Genomic DNA, 19,702 nt, shown 5'->3' on the forward strand with positions numbered 1-19,702 from the left:
CAAGTGAAAGACTTATCGTCCTCCAAATTTTTCACAGCCGTTAGGGACGCGCTGGATAGAAACAGTTAGAGGCAGATCACCCGCTTTAGAAATAGGCACGAAACTGACCACGTTCCTCATGACATGACATGAGGGAACGACTATAGAGAGATGAAAACTAATGTAAAAACATAGTTTAAATTCCTAAAGAAATTTAGTGCTGAATTTACTATTCTGAGAAATCTTAAAGATATTCCAGCAAAGTTTTGGAGGTTGTGTTTCATGTTATCGGATAAAATATATTCGGTATATTATCATGTCAAAATAAACGACACAAGCCTTAAGCAGAGTGAATAGAAGCCAACTGGTGCCATGTGTTTTTGTAATGACGAAAATTCAAAGGGTATGGCATGGAACGGGAATTCACAAACTTATAAAACTCATATTCGATTGCTTCACCGGAACCATGGACCAACTGACTGCTAATCGCAATACAAGACAGCGGGGTCTTTATTTATTACCTATTGGTACAACAGATGCGAGTGATGCCACACAATCCGTTGCGTCAGGCGTTGCAATGCCTGAACGATCGCGCTGCGTTGTATTACATATAAATCACAGCGACATGCCACACGCGCGGCGACAGAACGCGTGCGCTTTGGACAAGTGGCCAGGAGACGAAGCAAGGAGGGATGTTGCGGTGAGTAAGTAAGCGGCATTATTTTGCGACACCGCATTACTCGACTGTGCTCCTCATCACCCCAATCCTCTTGTGGTAGCTGCATCCAATTACGTCCCCCTCATAGAACACCCTCACCGTCCCGTCGAGCCAGAAAAGTCCTCAACGACTTTGACTACCCTATCACTCTCGTCACGTTACAGCTAGGCCAACCAGATCACAGCTCAGTCGCACGCCATACGAAATGACCATCCCCGCCGGTGAAAAAGAAGAGTCCCCCAGTTCAGCGTGTACTCGCGCAAATTCACTCCCAGACACGCCCTTCCGGCGGAAATCCCCAATAGTGTTCTGAGCCGAAGTCTGTGCCCACTTGGGCACCCTCAGATCGTCTACATAAATTTTTACACAGGGCAATCAAGGCCAACAGTGGCACGCGGACAGCGCCCGTGTGGCATCCCTCTTAGAGTAGAATAGTATACATTTATTTGCCAGTACACAGTAATTACAAAGGCCTTAAGTAAAATAAGGTACATTGTATTCAACCTTCAAGCAGATGTGCAAACATTAATAAGATTTCATGTTTGGTGATTGTTGTCCACCGTTATTGCAATTCAAATTAATATAAATTAGTATTTGTAAATTCAATGTATTCTTTATTACTTTGAAATGGTTACTATAATAGTCCGAAATGACATTTTCCAGAAACAACGTTTGGTCGAATTTTCAAAACTTCGAAAGTAATTTTGAGAGGAAAATGTTTTTTTCCTTTTAACTTAACGTAACCTAACGGAACCTGATCGTGTCTTTGCAATAAACATCCAACTTATCCTGAAAGAACAACGGTTTCGTTATAATTCGGTTTTCGGGGTAATGAAAATTCGAACAAACGTTATTACTGAAAAAAAAAGGTTGCCCCATAAAAGCAACGTGTCAAAAATGTTTATAATTTTTTTATTATAATAGGTGACGGCACGAACAAGTCGTGAACCTGGTGGTAAGCGACACGTCTACCCATAACAGTTGACAAATTTCATGTGCATAATTGTACCTATAGTTTCACCAGCATCCTTCAAGACTGGAACGCAGTTACAATCACGTTACTGCTTTGCAATAGAAATGCGAGTAGGTCTGGTGGCAGTACTTCTCTGGACTCTTTCACAAGAAACTCTACTACTAATTACAAAAGAATTAATAAAAAAGGCTTATGTATAAAAGACCAATATAAATCTATTCGCAAAGGATTGTGTATAAGATGCTGGAAAAAATTCAACAATTAGATTATATTAGTCTCCAAATTCAAAAAGTGTTCGTTTTCATAAATATAATCTCTTATTGTCTTGTTTCTAAAAATACAACCTGTATATTTTTGGTACGTAGTTTACCAAAACTGTAGTAAATTTAAAAAATAAAATAAACGGACTCTAATTTTTGATGCAATAAATTGAAATTACTATACTCACTATAAATACTGCTTGTGGTCTTGAAAGATGGATTGTGGAAGTTTTTCCAGAAGTGAGTCTGTTTTCGAAAATGCGTCTTCTAGATCCGATCTGTAACAAACGAAGAAGATAATAAGTTTGATTAACAGATGGATCACTAAAGAAAGTGTTGGAGAAGATATGTCCACATATATCTTCCTTGGCCAGCAGATTAAGCTCTGCTGCATACGCAGCCCATAAAATATGTGAACTTATCGATGTTGCTACTGCTACACTAGTTTACTTTAGTTACTTCCATAGTATAATGTCCGGGATTCTCATGTGGGGTAAAGCGGCAGATATTCAAACCATGTACCGTTTAGGTTCTCGGATTTCTCTCAGAGAAAAGTTAGGGAGACTGGTATCATGACTGTGACATCACAGTACATTTACTCAAATATGTTGTATGTCCGTAAAAATATACATAACTTTGGTAAGAAAGAAGATATCCATAATATTAACCTTAGAACTAAGTCCAAACTCATGGTTTCAAACCACGTTTTCGTTTAACTAAGGTAAACGATTGTTTTATGGGGAACTGTATACGTTTTAAGATTCCGGAGCATATATTAAGTTTACCATTTCCTAGGTTTAAAACTTACATTAAAAGTATTTTAATTGAAAAGTCATATTATAAATTTGTAGACTACGAGTTAGATGAACATGAATGGAAAGACAACGTGAGTTTAGATTCCACACAAATATGATTCAAAATGTATTTCTATAGCATTTAAGTTTATTTGAAAAGAGTTGTACCTAGAGTTTCTTACTTGTTCTTCTTAGGGAGGTCAGCGTAGTGAACGAGCAGTAGCTTAAAAAATTACGTTTTCAACATTGACTTACAATTATATGGACGTCGGGTCCGCGCTAAAAAGTGTCCGCACTTGTAAGGCGCTAAAATCGTATACAGAGCGCGACACTCCGCTTTAGTCTTCATTTGTTCTACCGACAGCGCGATACTGCGATGACATTACAATTTAAATTTCGAATAGGTTGACTTGGGACATTTTTTTCGTGGTTTTTGTATTAGACCCGTCGTCCATTTATTTGTAAGTCAATGGTTTTCAAGTTAAAAAATTTTGCCTATGGAATAAATGATTATTTGACTTGGACTTGATGAAAAGAAGCATAATCATACATCATTTATAATTCGTAACTCATCCATTTGCGAAAACAGAGAATTGTTTTAATGATACCAAATGCGGAAGGAAGAAAGTCTGACGCATGCGCCTAAGCAACACGCCTGTCCATAACAGTAGCAGCTTTAAATCGCAAAGATCTGAGATACCTCTGCGTCCGTCACCCTGAGACATAAGTTGACAAGACCCATGTGCTTGTAATTTCACTAGCACCCTTATCCTTTGAAACCGAAACGCAGTAATGCTCACATTCCTATTTGGAGGTATAAGTAAATAAGGTGACACAATGGCGTAGCGTCAATTTCTGCCGCCCGGCACCATTTTTGAATTTGCTGCCCCCTCTATTTTCACGATTACAAAAGTTGTTCGTTCGAGCAGATTCGGCTCGATTGAGTTTTTTTGGTCACTGTCGTCGCCACTTTTGTGTTGTTTAGGATACCGTTTTCGCCAACAGTGGATTTTATTTTCTAATTTTCAGTAAAATAATAATTTTAGTTAGGGCTCGATTGCGCTCGCCGCCGTCCCGTTGTTGCACAAAATAGACTAAACTAGGTGTTAACATGTTGTACATTAATTAATGGCCGCAATGATGTATGAAAAAACATTCACACACAAGACACAAATGAATATTCTTAGTTACAAAACAAAATCATAAACAAAACACAAATTAGATTATTTACATAAACATAAGACACTAGATATGAAGTTACTTTGTTTAGTGCCAGCCGAGGTAACATAGTTTCAGTACAGAGTACTAAAAAAACCGATCTCAAAATTACGTGGAATTACATATAGGTAATTACCAAGTTTTATTGAAATCGGTTACCGGAAAGTGAGCAAACCCGGATTCATCCCCTAGTTCGCCACTATACGGGACTTGACACAGGAGATAATAAAGATAGGTTCTCACTACTCAAAGTATATTGAGAGAGAAACGCCTTGAATTGGAGAATAGCAAAATCAACCATTAAAACAATTGCTCCTTATAAAAAAATTTAGGCGCTAGTTATAAGAATGAATCTTCATGCGTGAACAGCCACTCTTAGAAGTGAATGATGTTCTTCAAAATTAAACGGGACCACTATGGAGGTACCCTCTTTCGAACAAAAAAAAATCATGAAAATCGATTCGCAGATACCGGAGTTATCCGGAGCGTAACAGACATACAAAAAAAATATACAGACGAATTAAGAACCTCCTCCATTTTTGAAGTCGGTTAAAAAGGGTAACTAACTCAGCTGTAGGGTAACTAGCACTCAGAACTAACTCTAACGTCAGTAGCAGAGCTTCTTGTGAAAGAGCTCGTTCAGGGAAGTACTGCCACCTTAACTATTCTTACCGCCAAGCAGTAATGGTCACATTACTGTGTGTATCGGTTGTGAAGGGTAAGGGTGCTGGTGAAATTACAGGCACATGAAACTTGTGTTGACAAGTCTCAAGTGCTATAAGTTGTTATGTCTCAGGGTGACGGGCGCAGTGGCGGTGCCCCCAGATCTTTATGATTTAAAGCTCTGAGTAACACTGCAACTGTTATGGGCAGGCGTGTGGCTTCCTACCCGGCGCACGACTTGTTCGGCCCGTCATTTGGTGTTATATAAAAAAAATCTCGATAGGGGGTGAGAAGAATATTTACGAAGGGTGAAACCCTTTCGCAACTTTTCCATGTTCGTACACGTAACTAACTTTAAGAAATTCTGTATTTGGAAACCTTTCACTTTGTCGAACTACAAACTATCTATATAAAAATTCGTCGCGCTCAAAATACATTAGATGAAATTTATCTTTTTTTAAATAAGTCTACTTGGTACTATATAAACACACTGTTGCGCTTCCACATGTTCGCTAAGACACATAGACAGTTTTCTTGCAATTCTGAGAAGGCCAGTACCCTCATTGTGGCGACATGTGTATGGGGACCCCAACAGCATTCTGACTGTTGTAGAGAACTGAATATACTGCCCCATTCCAATTCAAATTCAAATTCTTTATTTGCCACGTCACAAGCTCGTAACATTTAGCACGTCAATAGTACAAAATTTCTTATCTTATCAAAGTCATTAATCACTAACGTTTAAGAGGGAGCAGAGGAAAAATTCCTAATCTTCGATTTGATTTTAGAGGGGTATATCCACTTTAAAGTTAAAAATAAAATATTGTATGAGTAACTACACGATATATTCAAGCATAGACATTATTCAGAAACATAAAACAATAAAGTTTCCTCGATAGATAAAAATCACGAAATGACCTCTAATTTTCACATTTTTTCGATTTATCCTCGAAATGCTACAGGTTATTAGGACAAAAATGAGATAATTACTTATATTTATGCATGATCGACAACTGTCACTACGGATTTTTTTTTAATCCCTTTAGTTTTAGAGTTATTCCGCTAAAACGAATAATGCGCAAAATTCAACATCTCCTGTCGCATGTCACGCGAACTTCAGGCATATATTTGTTTCACAAATTTGGGCGGAGCCAACGTCAAAACTTTTTTGGCATGCTCCCTCTTAATGTATTACGTAACTAAATTTACAGTTTTGCACATACGCACATAATTAAAATATTAATTTAATTATAATATATTGTTAAGAAATAAACATTTTCAACAAAAAAAAATGGCAACAGGATACATTAAATGTCATAAAATAATGAGTATTTTTTTAATGCATAACTTAGACTACTTACATAAGTATACTACTTAGACTATGTTTTATTTTTTTCCATCCTCTAAGATGCATAAGGTCAAAATATTCGTCAACTTTATAGAATGGATTTTCAATTAATTTTTTTAAATCTTTCTTTTGGATTCTAAGTCAGGCAATTCGGATATAGCCGGTGCTATAGGTGTACCAGAATCTCATGGCATTAAATATTAACGTTAACTTGTCACATGTCAATTCAAAATATTATGTGTCAAATGGCAGTCTGTTGAACTTTTTTCATAAAAAAATAACGATTTTGTAGCAATAATTACTGAGAATCCGCTTCAATCTTTGGCAAAAACATTGTAATACTGTTTATCGCAAAATCAGCGACGAATTAGATGCATCTAAGTAGTGCCGATTAATAGGAGTAAATAAACTTGATCATTGAATTTTTAACGAAGTAAAATCACGGTAACTACATGGTAAGTAATTATTTTTGGTACTGGTGCTGGTCAGCAAGACTACAGTGTAAAAAATGGAAATTGCGTAAATGCGAGTTACTTCAAACTGCAAACGTAAATAAATCTAACACCTACAATGAAATTGATTTATTTTCTCATTGACTTACAAATAAATGGACGACGGGTCTAATACACAAACCACGAAAAAAATGTCCCAAGTCAACCTATTTAAACGTAGTGACATGTAAAGGAATATGACAAAGCTAAAACGTTGAATTTAAATTGTAATGTCATCGCAGTACTGTCTAATTTTGCTTGCTTCGCTGTCAGTCAAACAAACAACAAAACAAACGAAGACTAAAGCGTGAATGACGCTCTGTATACGATTTTAACGCCCTATAAGTTCGGACACTTTTTAGCGCGGACCCGACGTCCATATAATTGTAAGTCAATGTATTTTCTGTTTTATTTTAAATTTGTCAGAAATTACTAACCTTTCTCACACACAAATTCGTACAGATCCTGTACGAAGATAGATCAATTCTGGTCAATTAAAATATATGAAGTATCTAGTACATTTTTTCCTACTATTTTGACGTTATGGTTATGATTAGTGGTACTATCAGTTTATCTTTGTTTCTAGTGTTGTAAGTGTGTACATCTCTGCTCACTAGATTTCATTCCGGCTCACTAGATACATCTTCACGTTGGTGGTTTAGTTTATCTGGCTAGGTGGTTAGGGTTAATGCTGACATGGGACTCGTATACTTGTAACTGTAACAAGTGGGTTTCAGTTATTTTTACGGGCATACAAAATATTTGAGTAAATGTACTGTGATGCCACAGTCACGATACCAGTCTCCTTAAACTTTCCTCTGAGAGAAACCCTAGAACCTAAAACATAATAAAGAACAACTTTTGTTCCATGACTTTTCGTAATTCGTCAGATTGTACTTTCATATAAAAATAAACAGTCATTGAAAAACCAAATACAAAGATACGACGCAAGCACATAGAAAAATTCGTGAGGTCCGCTGGTTCGTTCCGTGGCTTAGTTGATATAGCGTCTGATACGGTAAGCTAGAAGACGTCGGTTCGAATCTGGCCGTATCGAAGGAATTTTTTCTGAGTGTGTTGTATTAATAATTATAACAAACTAGTGGAGTAATTTCATATAAAAATAATTGAATATCAATTCAGTAAAACTTCAAAAATAAACATATTTAAATATGTCGCTCTAAACGGTGATAACTCTGTGCAGTGTTAAGGACCATTGCGAAATAGTATTGTTTGCTGACACATCCTTGACTTGTAAAACAGACAGACATGACATTAACTATGACCATATTAATGATACCCTCTCTACGGTAGTTTATTGATTTAATGCTAACAATTTATTGCTTAATGCCAAGAAGACGAAATGTGTTAAATTTGAATTAGCTAACGTAAAATCGACTAGTCCAAGCATAGAAATAAACGGAAAAATGTTAGACCTTGTTAATAAAGCAGTCATCTTGGGAGTGACCTTATATAGTAAACTTCAATGGTTTCTACGTATATCTTCCCTGGCCAGCAGATTAAGCTCCGCTGCATACGCAGTCCGCAGAATACGTAAGCTTACCGATGTTAGTAGTGCTAGACTAGTTTACTTTAGTTACTTCCATAGTATAATGTCCTACGGGATTCTCATGTGGAGTAAAGCGGCAGATATTTAAACCATATTTGTATTGCAAAAACGAGCGATTCATTCTGTGTACCGTCTAGGCTTTCGGGTTTCTCTCAGAAAAAAGTTTAAGTAAACTGGTATCATCACAGTACATTTACTCAAATATTTTATATGCCCGTAAAAATATACATAATTTCAATAATAAAGAAGATATCCATAATATTAACGTTAGAGCTAAGTCCAAACTCAAGATACCACGATTTCGTTTAACCAAGGTAAACGACTCTTTTATGGGGAAATGTATACGTTTTTACAATAAGATTTCGGAGCATACATAAGCAGGAGCAAATATTAAAAATATTTTGATTGAAAAGTCATATCACAAAATTTAAGACTACGTGTTAGATAAAGATTTATGGAAAGACGACCAGGCTCTAGAATCCACACAAATTTGATTCAAAGTGTATTCCATAGCATTTAAGTTTATTTGAAAAGAGCAATCCCTAGAGTTTCTTGCCCGTTCTTCGCAGGGAGGTCAGCGTAGTGAACGAGCAGTAGCTTAAATGTGACGTTTTCAAGTGTAAATTTATTTTACCTATGGAATAAATGGTCTTTGACTTTGACTTTGACTTTGCAAAACACGGGAGTCGTCGAACTTTCTACCTTACTACTAGATATTGCTTTAAATACCACCTCGTTCTCACATTACTCCCTATTTAAATATATGTAATCTACTCAATATAAATCAAAATACTTTTTCGGATTCTTCATCCATATTGGTTAGTATAACAAAGAAAAACTTAGGCACTAATGCATTGACTTACAAATAAATAGACGACGGGTCTAATACAAAAACCACGAAAAAAATGTCCCAAGTCAACCTATTTAAACGTAGTGACATGTAAAGGAATATGAAAAAGCTAAAACGTTGAATTTAAATTGTAATGTCATCGCAGTACTGTCTAATTTTGCTGACACTTTTTAGCGCGGACCCGACTTCCATATAATTGTAAGTCAATGCACTAATGTTAGTAATTACAAGCTTATAAATATGAAATCTTCATTATAATACGTTATTATTATACTTAATTATTATAACGAAATTATAAATACAAAATAAGAAATCTATGAATAATGCTTTTCCATTTTTTTCCCCTCGGCCAGTTACAATCTTTACAGTTACACTTACATTCTGTTGTCTATGATGTTAGTAATCTGGTCTTGCAAGGTTGTTAGTATTTTAAAAATTCAGGGTAATTTAATGGATTTAATTCGACCGAAATAAATAATTTGACTTGATTATATTATAACTATTCACGTGCGTGGCAACGCCTTGAAATACTTGTTGAATGTGTTGACCCGACAGTAAGTAGTGACTTCTAAAAATTTAATTTCCGAAGTACTTTTCTTCTTCTTTACCTTTCATCTTTCGTAAGTGTTAATAGGTACGCAATTATATCAACCGAAGAGCATGCCGGTTTATTTTATAATGGACCTAATCGATAACTTCAGCACTAAGAGAGGAATTTATTGCTACGCATGCGTGACGAGGAAAAGGCGGCGCGAACACGGTGGTTTCAACACATCGGCGCAGTTGAAGATAAGGGGGGGTGAAGCGAAGTGCAGGAGGCACAACACAGTATTGAAAACCATCCTAGTTCTTCCAGGCACCGGTACCTAGTCTATCCTAAATTCTGTGTGCATCATTCATGCCTCCAAGTGCATAAAACGAGATATATAATAAATATGGAGGTAGAGTCGTAGACTGAATTGTGTTCATTCCCTCGGTATCCGCGAAACAGGTAAACGAACGCTTTTAAAAGCGAAAATTAAACCAGTGCTTTTGCGGACAGAGGAAAACAAATGGGGAAAGTACTTCGGATCAAAGATGATGCGTGGAGAAGACCTGAAACCAGGCGACGCATCATAGAGAAGATGTAAGTAACATTTTATATTGTCGTTGATTTCCTGCGACTAAGTACCTACTCGTGACTTTGTTTACACTGTAATGTCAACATAAACTATGTATTAGCAATCCATTTGCGGGGTTAAAGTTCGGTTGTCAATTTTCTTAATTCCATGCCGTATGCTGCAATCGACTTATTTCAAGCATCAAGTACTTACATAATCTACTAGGTATTACTTCTAAAATATCTAATAGATACATATATTTTACATTATTCAATATTTTGCTACATATTTGAAACTTCATTAGATTGTATCACTGTCTCATAGGCCCGGCGCCCACTGACGGAACGGCTCAGCGGAGGATTTTTAGGTGACGAATGGAATACCTTGAAGTTATGGTATTATAGTTGAAATTTCAATGATAATGGCCGAAGCTACAAAAATAAAGCTGCGTTCTGCTTAGGGATACCGAGCCGGTGGCCTCCAAAATGCCTCGGCAGCCTTGGGGATGCTTCGGCTGCCTTTAGGATACTTAGACAGCCTTTGCGATGCAAAGGCAGGCAGGCTTCGGGACGCCGAGTCTGACTTTTTTTATACTACCTAATGACGGGGCGAACAAGTCGTGAGCCTGGTGGCAAGCGACACGCCTGTTCATAACTCTTGCAGTGCCAATTAGAGCTTTAAACAGCAAAGACCAGAAGGGCACTGCCACTGTGCCCGTCACTCTGAGCCATTAGACTTCCTTCACACGGCATTGTCCTGCACGTCTTTTAACGTATTCGATTATAAATGGATAGTGGGGTGTTCTCACGATATATTTTCATGCGTTTAAAAGACAGAAAGCTGCAATATTCACGCAACACCACAGATCCACGCTTTGTTGCACTTTCATATTGGCATAGAAGACACCAACGGCTTTGCCGCCGGAAGAACTGAAGGTTGGGTTCATCCAATGAATCAAGAAACAGTGCGTACAAACTCATTTGAAAAATTGTACGAAAATCTGAATAATGATTAAAAAACGGGCCTTTGTGTAACTAAAGATATCAAATAAGTCGTTGTTCACAGAAGATTCGTCGGTCATTTTGTATTAATAAAATTATGCATCCTTCCAAAACATACTTCAATACTAGACGCCGCTTGTTCGGTAAGTATTCCATAAAAAACGTATGATTTTGCGCCGTGTGAAAGAGATGCATTAATACTATGCATTAATACGTTAAAGTTCATTCGATTTGGTTGACAAGCCCGTTGCGTATTCGATAAGCGTATAGAGCTGAGTACGTTTTTTTGTAGGACAAAGACCGTGTGATTAGTTCTGTATCTAATGTATGCGCCACTGTTTATTCTGTAAGATTTATACTGCAAAACAACGTGCTGTACAATGTCGCGTGAACGAGGGGTAAGTTGACAAGTCCCATGTGCCTGTAGTTTCACCAGCACCACTACACTTCAAAACTGGAACGCAATAATGCCCACATTACTGCTTGGCGGCAGAAATAGGCATGGTGGCAGTAGTTCCCTGGATGAACTGTTTCACAAGGACCTCTACAGCTACTAAAACTATACGGATATGCGGTGTGAGAGGAGGCAGAGATCTGAACAGAGGCTAGGCGCGAGCATAATGTCGCGACGGAATACTGTCTAGTCCCTCAATGATGGAATGGGGCAAGTAAAATTAAATCATGCAATTTCATCGCACTCTCTCCGTGATATATCCTGCAAAATACTGATAAGCAGGCAACTTTACGATGGTGTTCTAGGCTTTGCCGCTACAAAATCCGAGTCACTCACACACAGTCACACTGCATACGCAGTCCGCAGAATACGTGAATTTACCGATGTTAGTACAGCTAGACTAATTTACTTTAGTTACTTCCATAGTATAATGTCCTACGGGATTGTCATGTGGGTTAAAGCGGCAGATATTCAAACCATGTACGTATTGCAAAAACGAGCGATTCGTTCTGTGCACCGTATAGGCTCTCGGGTTTCTCGCAGAGAAAAGTTTAAGGAGACTGGTATCATGACTGTGGCATCACGGTACATTTACTCAAATATTTTATATGCCCGTAAAAATATACATAATTTCAATAAGAAAGAAGATATCCATAATATTAACCTTAGAGCTAAGTCCAAACTCATGGTACCACGATTTCGTTTAACCAAGGTAAACAACTCTTTTATGGGGAACTGTATACGTTTTTACAATAAGATTCCGGAGCATAGATTAAGTTTATCATTTCCTAAGTTTAAAAAGTACATTAAAAATATTTTGATCGAATAATCATATTACAAAATTGAAGACTACGTGTTAGATAAAGATGTATGGAAAGACGACACGGCTCCAGAATCCACACAAATTTGATTCAAAGTGTATATCATAGCATTTAAGATTATTTGAAAATAGCAACCCCTAGAGTTACTTGCCCGTTCTTCGCAGGGAGGTCAGCGTAGTGAACGAGCAGTAGCTTAAATGTGACGTTTTCAAGTGTAAATTTATTTTACCTATGGAATAAATAATCTTTGACTTTGACCTATAAGCCTCTTGACGCGTTTTTCCAGTGGATCCCGTGTGGCCAGTTGGTATTTAGCAGAACCGTTTCGTAGGTGCTATTGCTAAAGTTGAAGCAACTTCCTTAGACGAACTCTTTGACAAGGAGCTTTATTGCTATTTAAACTTTATGAGCCTTTATTGTCTCTCTTCCTACCTTCACATACCTCTTACAAAGCAATTCACGACATTCTCCCCATACCATAATTTTCTCCCAGTGACGAGGTTGTTCACCGCATCGGAGTGGAAATGGAGCAAACCAGCATCGACATAGAGAACTTGGCGTACTTGAGAGCCAATAACCGCCAGGACTACATGTACATGATATATAGGTCCATTATAAGCAACATGGAGATAGGTAAGAACGACCAAAAGCAAGCCTTACCCGAACTGTTTTACATGTTTTATTGTCTACGTGAACTGTAAACATAAATATCCCCACTAACCTTGAACGCGAATTCAATATTAATGGTACAATTTATTTATATACTTATGTATGTACGTACGCAGGAATGTTATGTATGTAACTGTTGGTATATAAACAAATTTCATTAATTATTTAGAGAATCTTACGAAAACACAAACTTAAATTCATCCTCCTCACAGTTAAGAAAAATTATACAGGGTGTCCCACGGGTATGGGACACGGAAAGAAAAAAATAATAATACATAGGATACATATAAAAAATAATAATGTATATTTTGCTTTATGGAGACATTATTTTATTTTTAAAAGTAAGTAACAGCGCATTCAAAGGCTAAGTATTCACAGAGCGGTTTCCGCCTGCGCCCGCCGCGGCTGCGTGACAACCGTTTTATTTCTATACTCACGACACCGCAGGTTTGTGCGTCATGTAGCCGCCGCGGTTGCGGAAAAGCCCGCAAACTTGACGGGAGATGATCGCAGGTCGCACGGTTATTTACGATCAATAGAAATCGTCGCGGGCGAACCGACCGCTTAGCGCGCGGGTGACCGGCCGCGTCCCGGGCATTTCTACTAGTACACGCTATGGCTACCGCGAGTAACCGTCCCCGCCGTGGGCGTAAAACGCGTCATGAAATGAGCTATTAAATTTTACATACATATCTACATTCTACGGAGGCCGTAATCCTCCAACCACGGCGGGCGGGGATGGTGAAAATCGCTCCGTGAGTTCCTAGCGTGAAATTTTTAAAACTTGCTTGCCCTATGAGCGACCACATATGCAAAAAAAACATTCTGTATTTTTATCACAATAAGTGAACTAAAATTACCTACTAAAACGCGTTACAGCCACACCACTGTAGCGCTTCTAAAAGCATCTAATTTGAAAGCACCCTTAAAGTATCCCTTCGTGTCCTATAGCCATGGGACACGTGTATAAGGAATTGTAAGATATATTGAGATATCAATATAAATTTTCATTTACAGCTAGAGAGCGGAACGCTGACTTCAGAGAAAAACTGAACAAATTTGCTCAAGCCAAATCTCTGTCAACTCGAACTGCTCTCGCCATCGTCACAAAAATATAATCGAAGCGTGCACGCATGCTCAAATCATCTAATATATCTTTATGTTGTGATTTTCCAAGAAAATATAAACAAAATGGTAATATAAATACTTCTGATGTTCTTTTAATATATTCCCGTTGGCGCTCTCACAAAATACCAAATTAAGTAGCATCAGGTATGTCAATGTAAAAGGTCTACTTACTTTGTCGATTTGAGATTGAATATACCACGTGATTTTTTTTAACTGGGACAGTATGGGAAAATCCAAAACCATAGGTGATACAGGAAAACTGTCTTAGGAACCAATAGGCTTTCTTTTTCGTTTTCCCATGTAGCATATAATTCACATGAAATTCAATAATATTACACTTTTTAAATTATTAAGTACTTGGACTATAATTAATTTAATACATTGCAATTTAGTCTTGTATAAAAAATAATTGATCAAATTTGATCAACTTCTGTTGTTCCGATTTTTTTCTACCCATGCATCAAAATGTTCCTTACAAGAAACTTAATCGATCAGCATTCATTTTTTTGTCGATATTATAATTTTTTTTATCAATATTAGGTATTCATTTCTAAAGACAGCTCACGCTTGCCCAAAAAATTTACTGTATCAAATTTGACAAAAAAGACCTAATGATTCCTACGACAGTTTCCCTGTATCTCCTATGGTTTCGGATTTCTCCATTCTGTCCCAGTTAAAAAAACACACTGTATATTTATAACTTAAAAAACGGCGAAGATGGCGTATTTTCGAACAGATTTTCAGGTTGTCGTTTTGATCAATGTTAACACGTCTCTGTGAGTTTATAATTATAATCTTGATGTTTATAAATGTTACGAATTTAGATTAGATGTGAAATTGGGTTGTGAAATTGTAAAGGTAGAAAAAACAGTTGCTGACTGGAAGAGAAATTTCAACCGTAAATCTTTTAAAAGGTTCTTTTCGTCTGCTTTTCCAGGCAGGGGTACTGTTTATTACCTGCGAGAAAGGAAAACCACCATTGTAAAGACTACTTTGTACGGAATAAACAATAAAACAAATTGTTTGCTTTATTATTGTAACAACTTTCCAACGTTTTTTCAATTAGGAAAATTTCGCAAGTCTTATGAAAGTATAATATACTTACAAAAATCCTGTTTGCGTCATTGGGAGGTTGGAATAATGTTTAAAAGTTTGCTTGGCAACTTAAGGCTCAATTTATATTGCGGCGGAACGAAGTGGAAGCGAATTTTCGCACATACAAACTCGCGCACACCGCGAAAGGTTTTGCCTCGTATCTATAGTCGTCACCAAATAAGAGGCCAAATTTGACAGCTAAAGAAGGCGATAGTATGTAACTTTGAATGCGATCAACGAAGCAATAAACAAACAATAATTTACAAAATAGTGTTTAAAAAATACATAAATTTTATTGAAATATTATATAATATGACAAAACATATTTGAATCACATTATACGATTTTAATGTGATTTCCGATATGATTAGTCCACATCCCTATTCGTGACACGATGACAAGTGTCAAATTTGACCTTTTATTTGGTGACTACTATAGTTTGTATGTTACACAATTGATCACAAAGTTCATTTTGCTATGTTACAAAAATTCGCTTCCACTCCGTTCGGCTGCAATATAAATTGAGCCTAAGATTGCAGGTGAAAAGAACATTTTTGTCAATGTTCACCATTTAGGATAGCTAGTGTAATTGGAATTTAAATAGGTAAGTAGATAGGCTGGGTTGTATAGAAAACACTTACCTATTCAATTATTGTAACGTTAACACAGTACCTATCGATACATATGAGTTAGAAATGAAAAAATTAAGTTTTTGAATCCTATTAATATTTACTGGTAGATAGCAGGTATTAATGGTAACTAAAAAAATGGTAAGATTTTATTCTATATTCATTTACTACATATCTCATTCCGCAGCAATAAATTTCCGATTCCGTAAAGGAATTCCAACTCGAATGTTTGCAATCTCTCCCTTCAATTAAAAAAATCGATAGGGATGGCCCAGTTTTATACGTAATTAATTACCGGCAATTGTTATTTTCATTTCAAATCACTTATTAAACAAAATTCATAACACACATGACTTCAATTAGTATTATCAATAGCCTTATAAAATTTCAGGTAAAAATTTTGAAATTGTTGGAAATATAATGAGGTGAAAACCCTAAAATTATGTTTTTGGTTGTTGATATTTATTCTACATCGAATTTGGCTTGAGTATAAGTAAGTACCGCTGTGCGTGTATTTTGGGGTTACATAACAATATTTTTACGTACCCAATATTGTAGTTCGTTAAACAAAAAACAAAAATGTCAATCATATTAAGAAGAACTGTTTTTAACGAGAAATAGCGATAGACATAACATTAATACGAGGACTAAAATATACTAGCTGTTCGTAACAATTGTTTTCAAAAAGTCAGAAATCGTTCAAGACGCTTTTATAATAAGATTCTGAGTGATATTCAAAATTTTCCATTTAGGAGGTTTAAAACCAAAAACAGAACTTTACACTATAGCCTTAACAGAGCCGAGGCGTGAAAATTGTCGTTAATAAAGCCGCAGCAAGACAAAAAGTCCTAACTTAAGAAAAAGTGGCGCCTTAGCGACCTTAAACACAACGTACTAGCACACAAGTTAACTACATTTGTACTTCATTTCACTGGTTAACTTATTCTACACATAATATTTAGCACAAAATGTAGTATTTGATAATACGTTGAAAATTTTAACAAGCCAGTGAAAATCGAGTCATATGAACGCCTCACCAATGATAGCCTAGCCTTAGAGTAAAAGAGAAGGCTCGGTCCACATAAATTTATTAGAAGAGGAAAAGAAAGGAAAAGAACAGGGATAGGAGAGGCTGTAACAAAAATAATACAATGATATAAAAGGTATAAACAATATAAAACATTTCCTACTAAACAGTCTAGGCACTTAGCCCAGAGAAGCTCTATACTGTAATCGTTAAGTGTGCCCAGGCGATTATTCCATCAATATCAGAGATATGTAAAAGCTTTAAACTGATATAGAAAATACGTTACCATTAGGTAAACTGAGTCGATGAGTACTAACAAAAATTTGATCAATTTTATTCATTTATATGGACAACTCACACTTGACCAAATAATTGACTATGCCATTCATTGACTTACAAATAAATGGACGACGAGTCTAATACAAAAACCACGAAAAAAATGTCCCAAGTCAACCTATTTAAACGTAGTGACATGTAAAGGAATATGAAAAAGCTAAAACGTTGAATTTAAATTGTAATGTCATCGCAGTATTGCCTAATTTTGCTTGCTTCGCTGTCAGTCGAACAAACGAAGACTAAAGCGTGAATGACGCTCTGTATACGATTTTAACGCCCTATAAGTTCGGACATTTTTTAACGCGGACCCGACGTCCATATAATTGTAAGTCAATGATGCCATTACATTTTTATTCAATTAAAAGATAGTTTTATTACTTTATTTATAGCAGCTTTATTATCTGTAAACTTATTGTTACCTCCCTAGGAATGTCATATTAAATGTATGGGAGCGTTAACGTTAAAATTTGGATATTTCTAGTTTTAATTTTAAAAAGTTATTGATGTCGATTTACTCATTAGATAAATACTTTCGATATAAGTTTAAAGCTTTTTGATATTTCTTATATTTATGAAATAATCGCCTGGGCACACTTAACGATTACACCCCGTATACGTATATAATATATCCAATGCTTTAAATTACGTGAAGTTCTGTTTTACATGACGATTACTAGCAATTTTGATGGGAGTGACGACGAGCGAACAAACCTAAGAATAATGAAAGTAAAAGGAATTCGAGAACGATTTTAAATTTTAAAAGTAAATGGCCAGCAACCCGTAACACAATTTATATTATGTTGGAACGGAAAGGAACGGAAGCGTCATTTCCGCCTCGCCGCGCGAGAAGGCCGCCTCCTAGCTATATAATATTTCGTCAACGTTTGACGTCACCTGCCTTGGCGCCACTTCCCGCGGATTTGCCAAGCATTGCCAACTAGAAATTCTTGTGAATGCGCAAGCATTCACGAGCATGTGCGAGAATTTCGCGGAAGACGCGAGACGTGATTTTTGACTCGTATCTCAACAGACCATAAAGTTCATTACGCTATGTACATAATTGTTACAAAACTTCGCTTCCATTCCATTCCGCCGCAATATAAATTGAGCCTTAAGAAGGTGATAAAAAGGTGGGACGACGATGGAGGAGGTCGCATAGTCACAAGATAAAGCGTACTTGAGTGAAAAAATCCGTGGTAGTGACCTATTTCGCTCTTGACGGTTTACATATTTCAAAGAGCTTCCTAGAGTTTCTTATTCATTGTTCTCAGCGGACTCTGCCCTACGAATGAATGATAGACTTTAATCAAGTGTAATTTGCTTACTTTTGAAATAAAGATGATTTGATTTCAAGTTTCACTTCGGAATTAACATAAAACGGGCTGTTCTTGGCAGTCGTCTTCACCAAATAACAAATTCGTTTAAGAGGCAAAGTATACGCTTCTATAATAACCAGATATTGAAAAAGGCCGAGTATATAGACCTACTTCTGGTAAGTTCTCTGAAATCTAACACACTGTAGACCCCTCAGACGTCCTTGCAAGCGTGGGCGGCGCAGACTTTGGGGCTAGAGCGGCCGAGAACCGAAAAAGGCTCAAATACGCCAATCTTGCTCTCTGTCTGGGGGCCACAGGTGAAACTTCTAGCGAACAAGCTGTCGGATCGCCTCGTAAAGGCCTCCGGTTACCACAGGGCTGGCAGTTTTTTCCGCCAAAAAATAAGTTCAGCAATTCAAGGGGGAAATATTGCCAGCCTTCTAAACACGATGCCCCAGGCATAAAATTTACTTAATTTTTTTTATGAATCTACCTGTTGCAGTTTACTTATTAGTTTGTGTTCAATAATGTATTTAATATATTTATTACCTGTAGTTACAACTAAAATAATATGTAACAAACCTACGCTTCCAGTGAAGTGTGGGCATTTACACGCTGAGCAGGCGGAAGTTGTTCTATTTGCTCTTATTACACTATGTATTAAAGCAAACGAATGACGTAAGACTTACGTACTTTTTAGACGCGTTTTCATTTTGAGTGGACTGCGAGATGTACTTGGAGACGAGAATTCTTTCCTCTTGCATAGCCATAACTGTGTCCCCCAATGCAAGTATCGCATTCACCTGTGGGCCAACATTTTTGTTAGTTAATTTTTATACAACTAGCTTGCTAACCCGTGGTATACTAATGGTTTAAACTACCGCCTCTGCCTCTCAAGCACAGGCCGTGGGTTCGAATCTGGGTTAGCACCTCTGAGTTTCTCGGAAGTTACTTTTCGGTGAAGGAAACGTCGTGATGAAACCTGCACGTCGAAGAAGGTCCACAACCCTCGGAAAACGTGTGAAGTCTCCAACTATAAATAGGTTGATGGTGACAATGATGATGAATTTTTATATAAACGGTTAACATTAGCTTATAATAAGTTCTAATAGACAAAAGCTGCTCTAAAAAGGACAGAAGCCCGAAACGGATGGTGAAAATAATGCACGTCACAATTGTAGTTTAAGGAGCTAATTTCTTTTATCATAGGATAATTAACTTTATGCCAAATCGCGTATATTTGTTTTTTCAAACAAACCAAC

At 36.8% G+C, this 19,702-nt stretch overlaps 1 protein-coding gene and 1 long non-coding RNA gene across 2 annotated transcripts in view; one reads left to right on the forward strand and one right to left on the reverse strand.

Moving 5' to 3' along the window:
• Window positions 1–2,073: 2,073 nt before the first annotated feature.
• The window catches only part of LOC113235764, a 30,762-nt gene continuing 13,133 nt past the window's right edge, over window positions 2,074–19,702 (reverse strand). Inside the window, exons 2-3 of the long non-coding RNA XR_003310890.1 lie at window positions 19,134–19,243; window positions 2,074–2,208 (exon numbers count right to left, since the gene is read on the reverse strand). This is a non-coding gene — a long non-coding RNA (uncharacterized LOC113235764). The remainder of the gene's footprint in view (window positions 2,209–19,133; window positions 19,244–19,702) is intronic.
• LOC113235763 lies at window positions 9,666–15,032 on the forward strand. The gene is made up of 3 exons (XM_026471652.1): window positions 9,666–9,990; window positions 12,734–12,873; window positions 13,927–15,032. Exons 1-3 carry the CDS (start codon window positions 9,917–9,919, stop codon window positions 14,025–14,027), a joined length of 315 nt encoding a protein of 104 aa, XP_026327437.1. The 5' UTR covers window positions 9,666–9,916; the 3' UTR covers window positions 14,028–15,032.

The sequence above is a fragment of the Hyposmocoma kahamanoa genome, unplaced genomic scaffold (assembly GCF_003589595.1).
Source record: "Hyposmocoma kahamanoa isolate Upper Pololo Valley unplaced genomic scaffold, ASM358959v1 88, whole genome shotgun sequence".
In the NCBI taxonomy this organism is placed as follows: Eukaryota; Metazoa; Arthropoda; class Insecta; order Lepidoptera; family Cosmopterigidae; genus Hyposmocoma; species Hyposmocoma kahamanoa.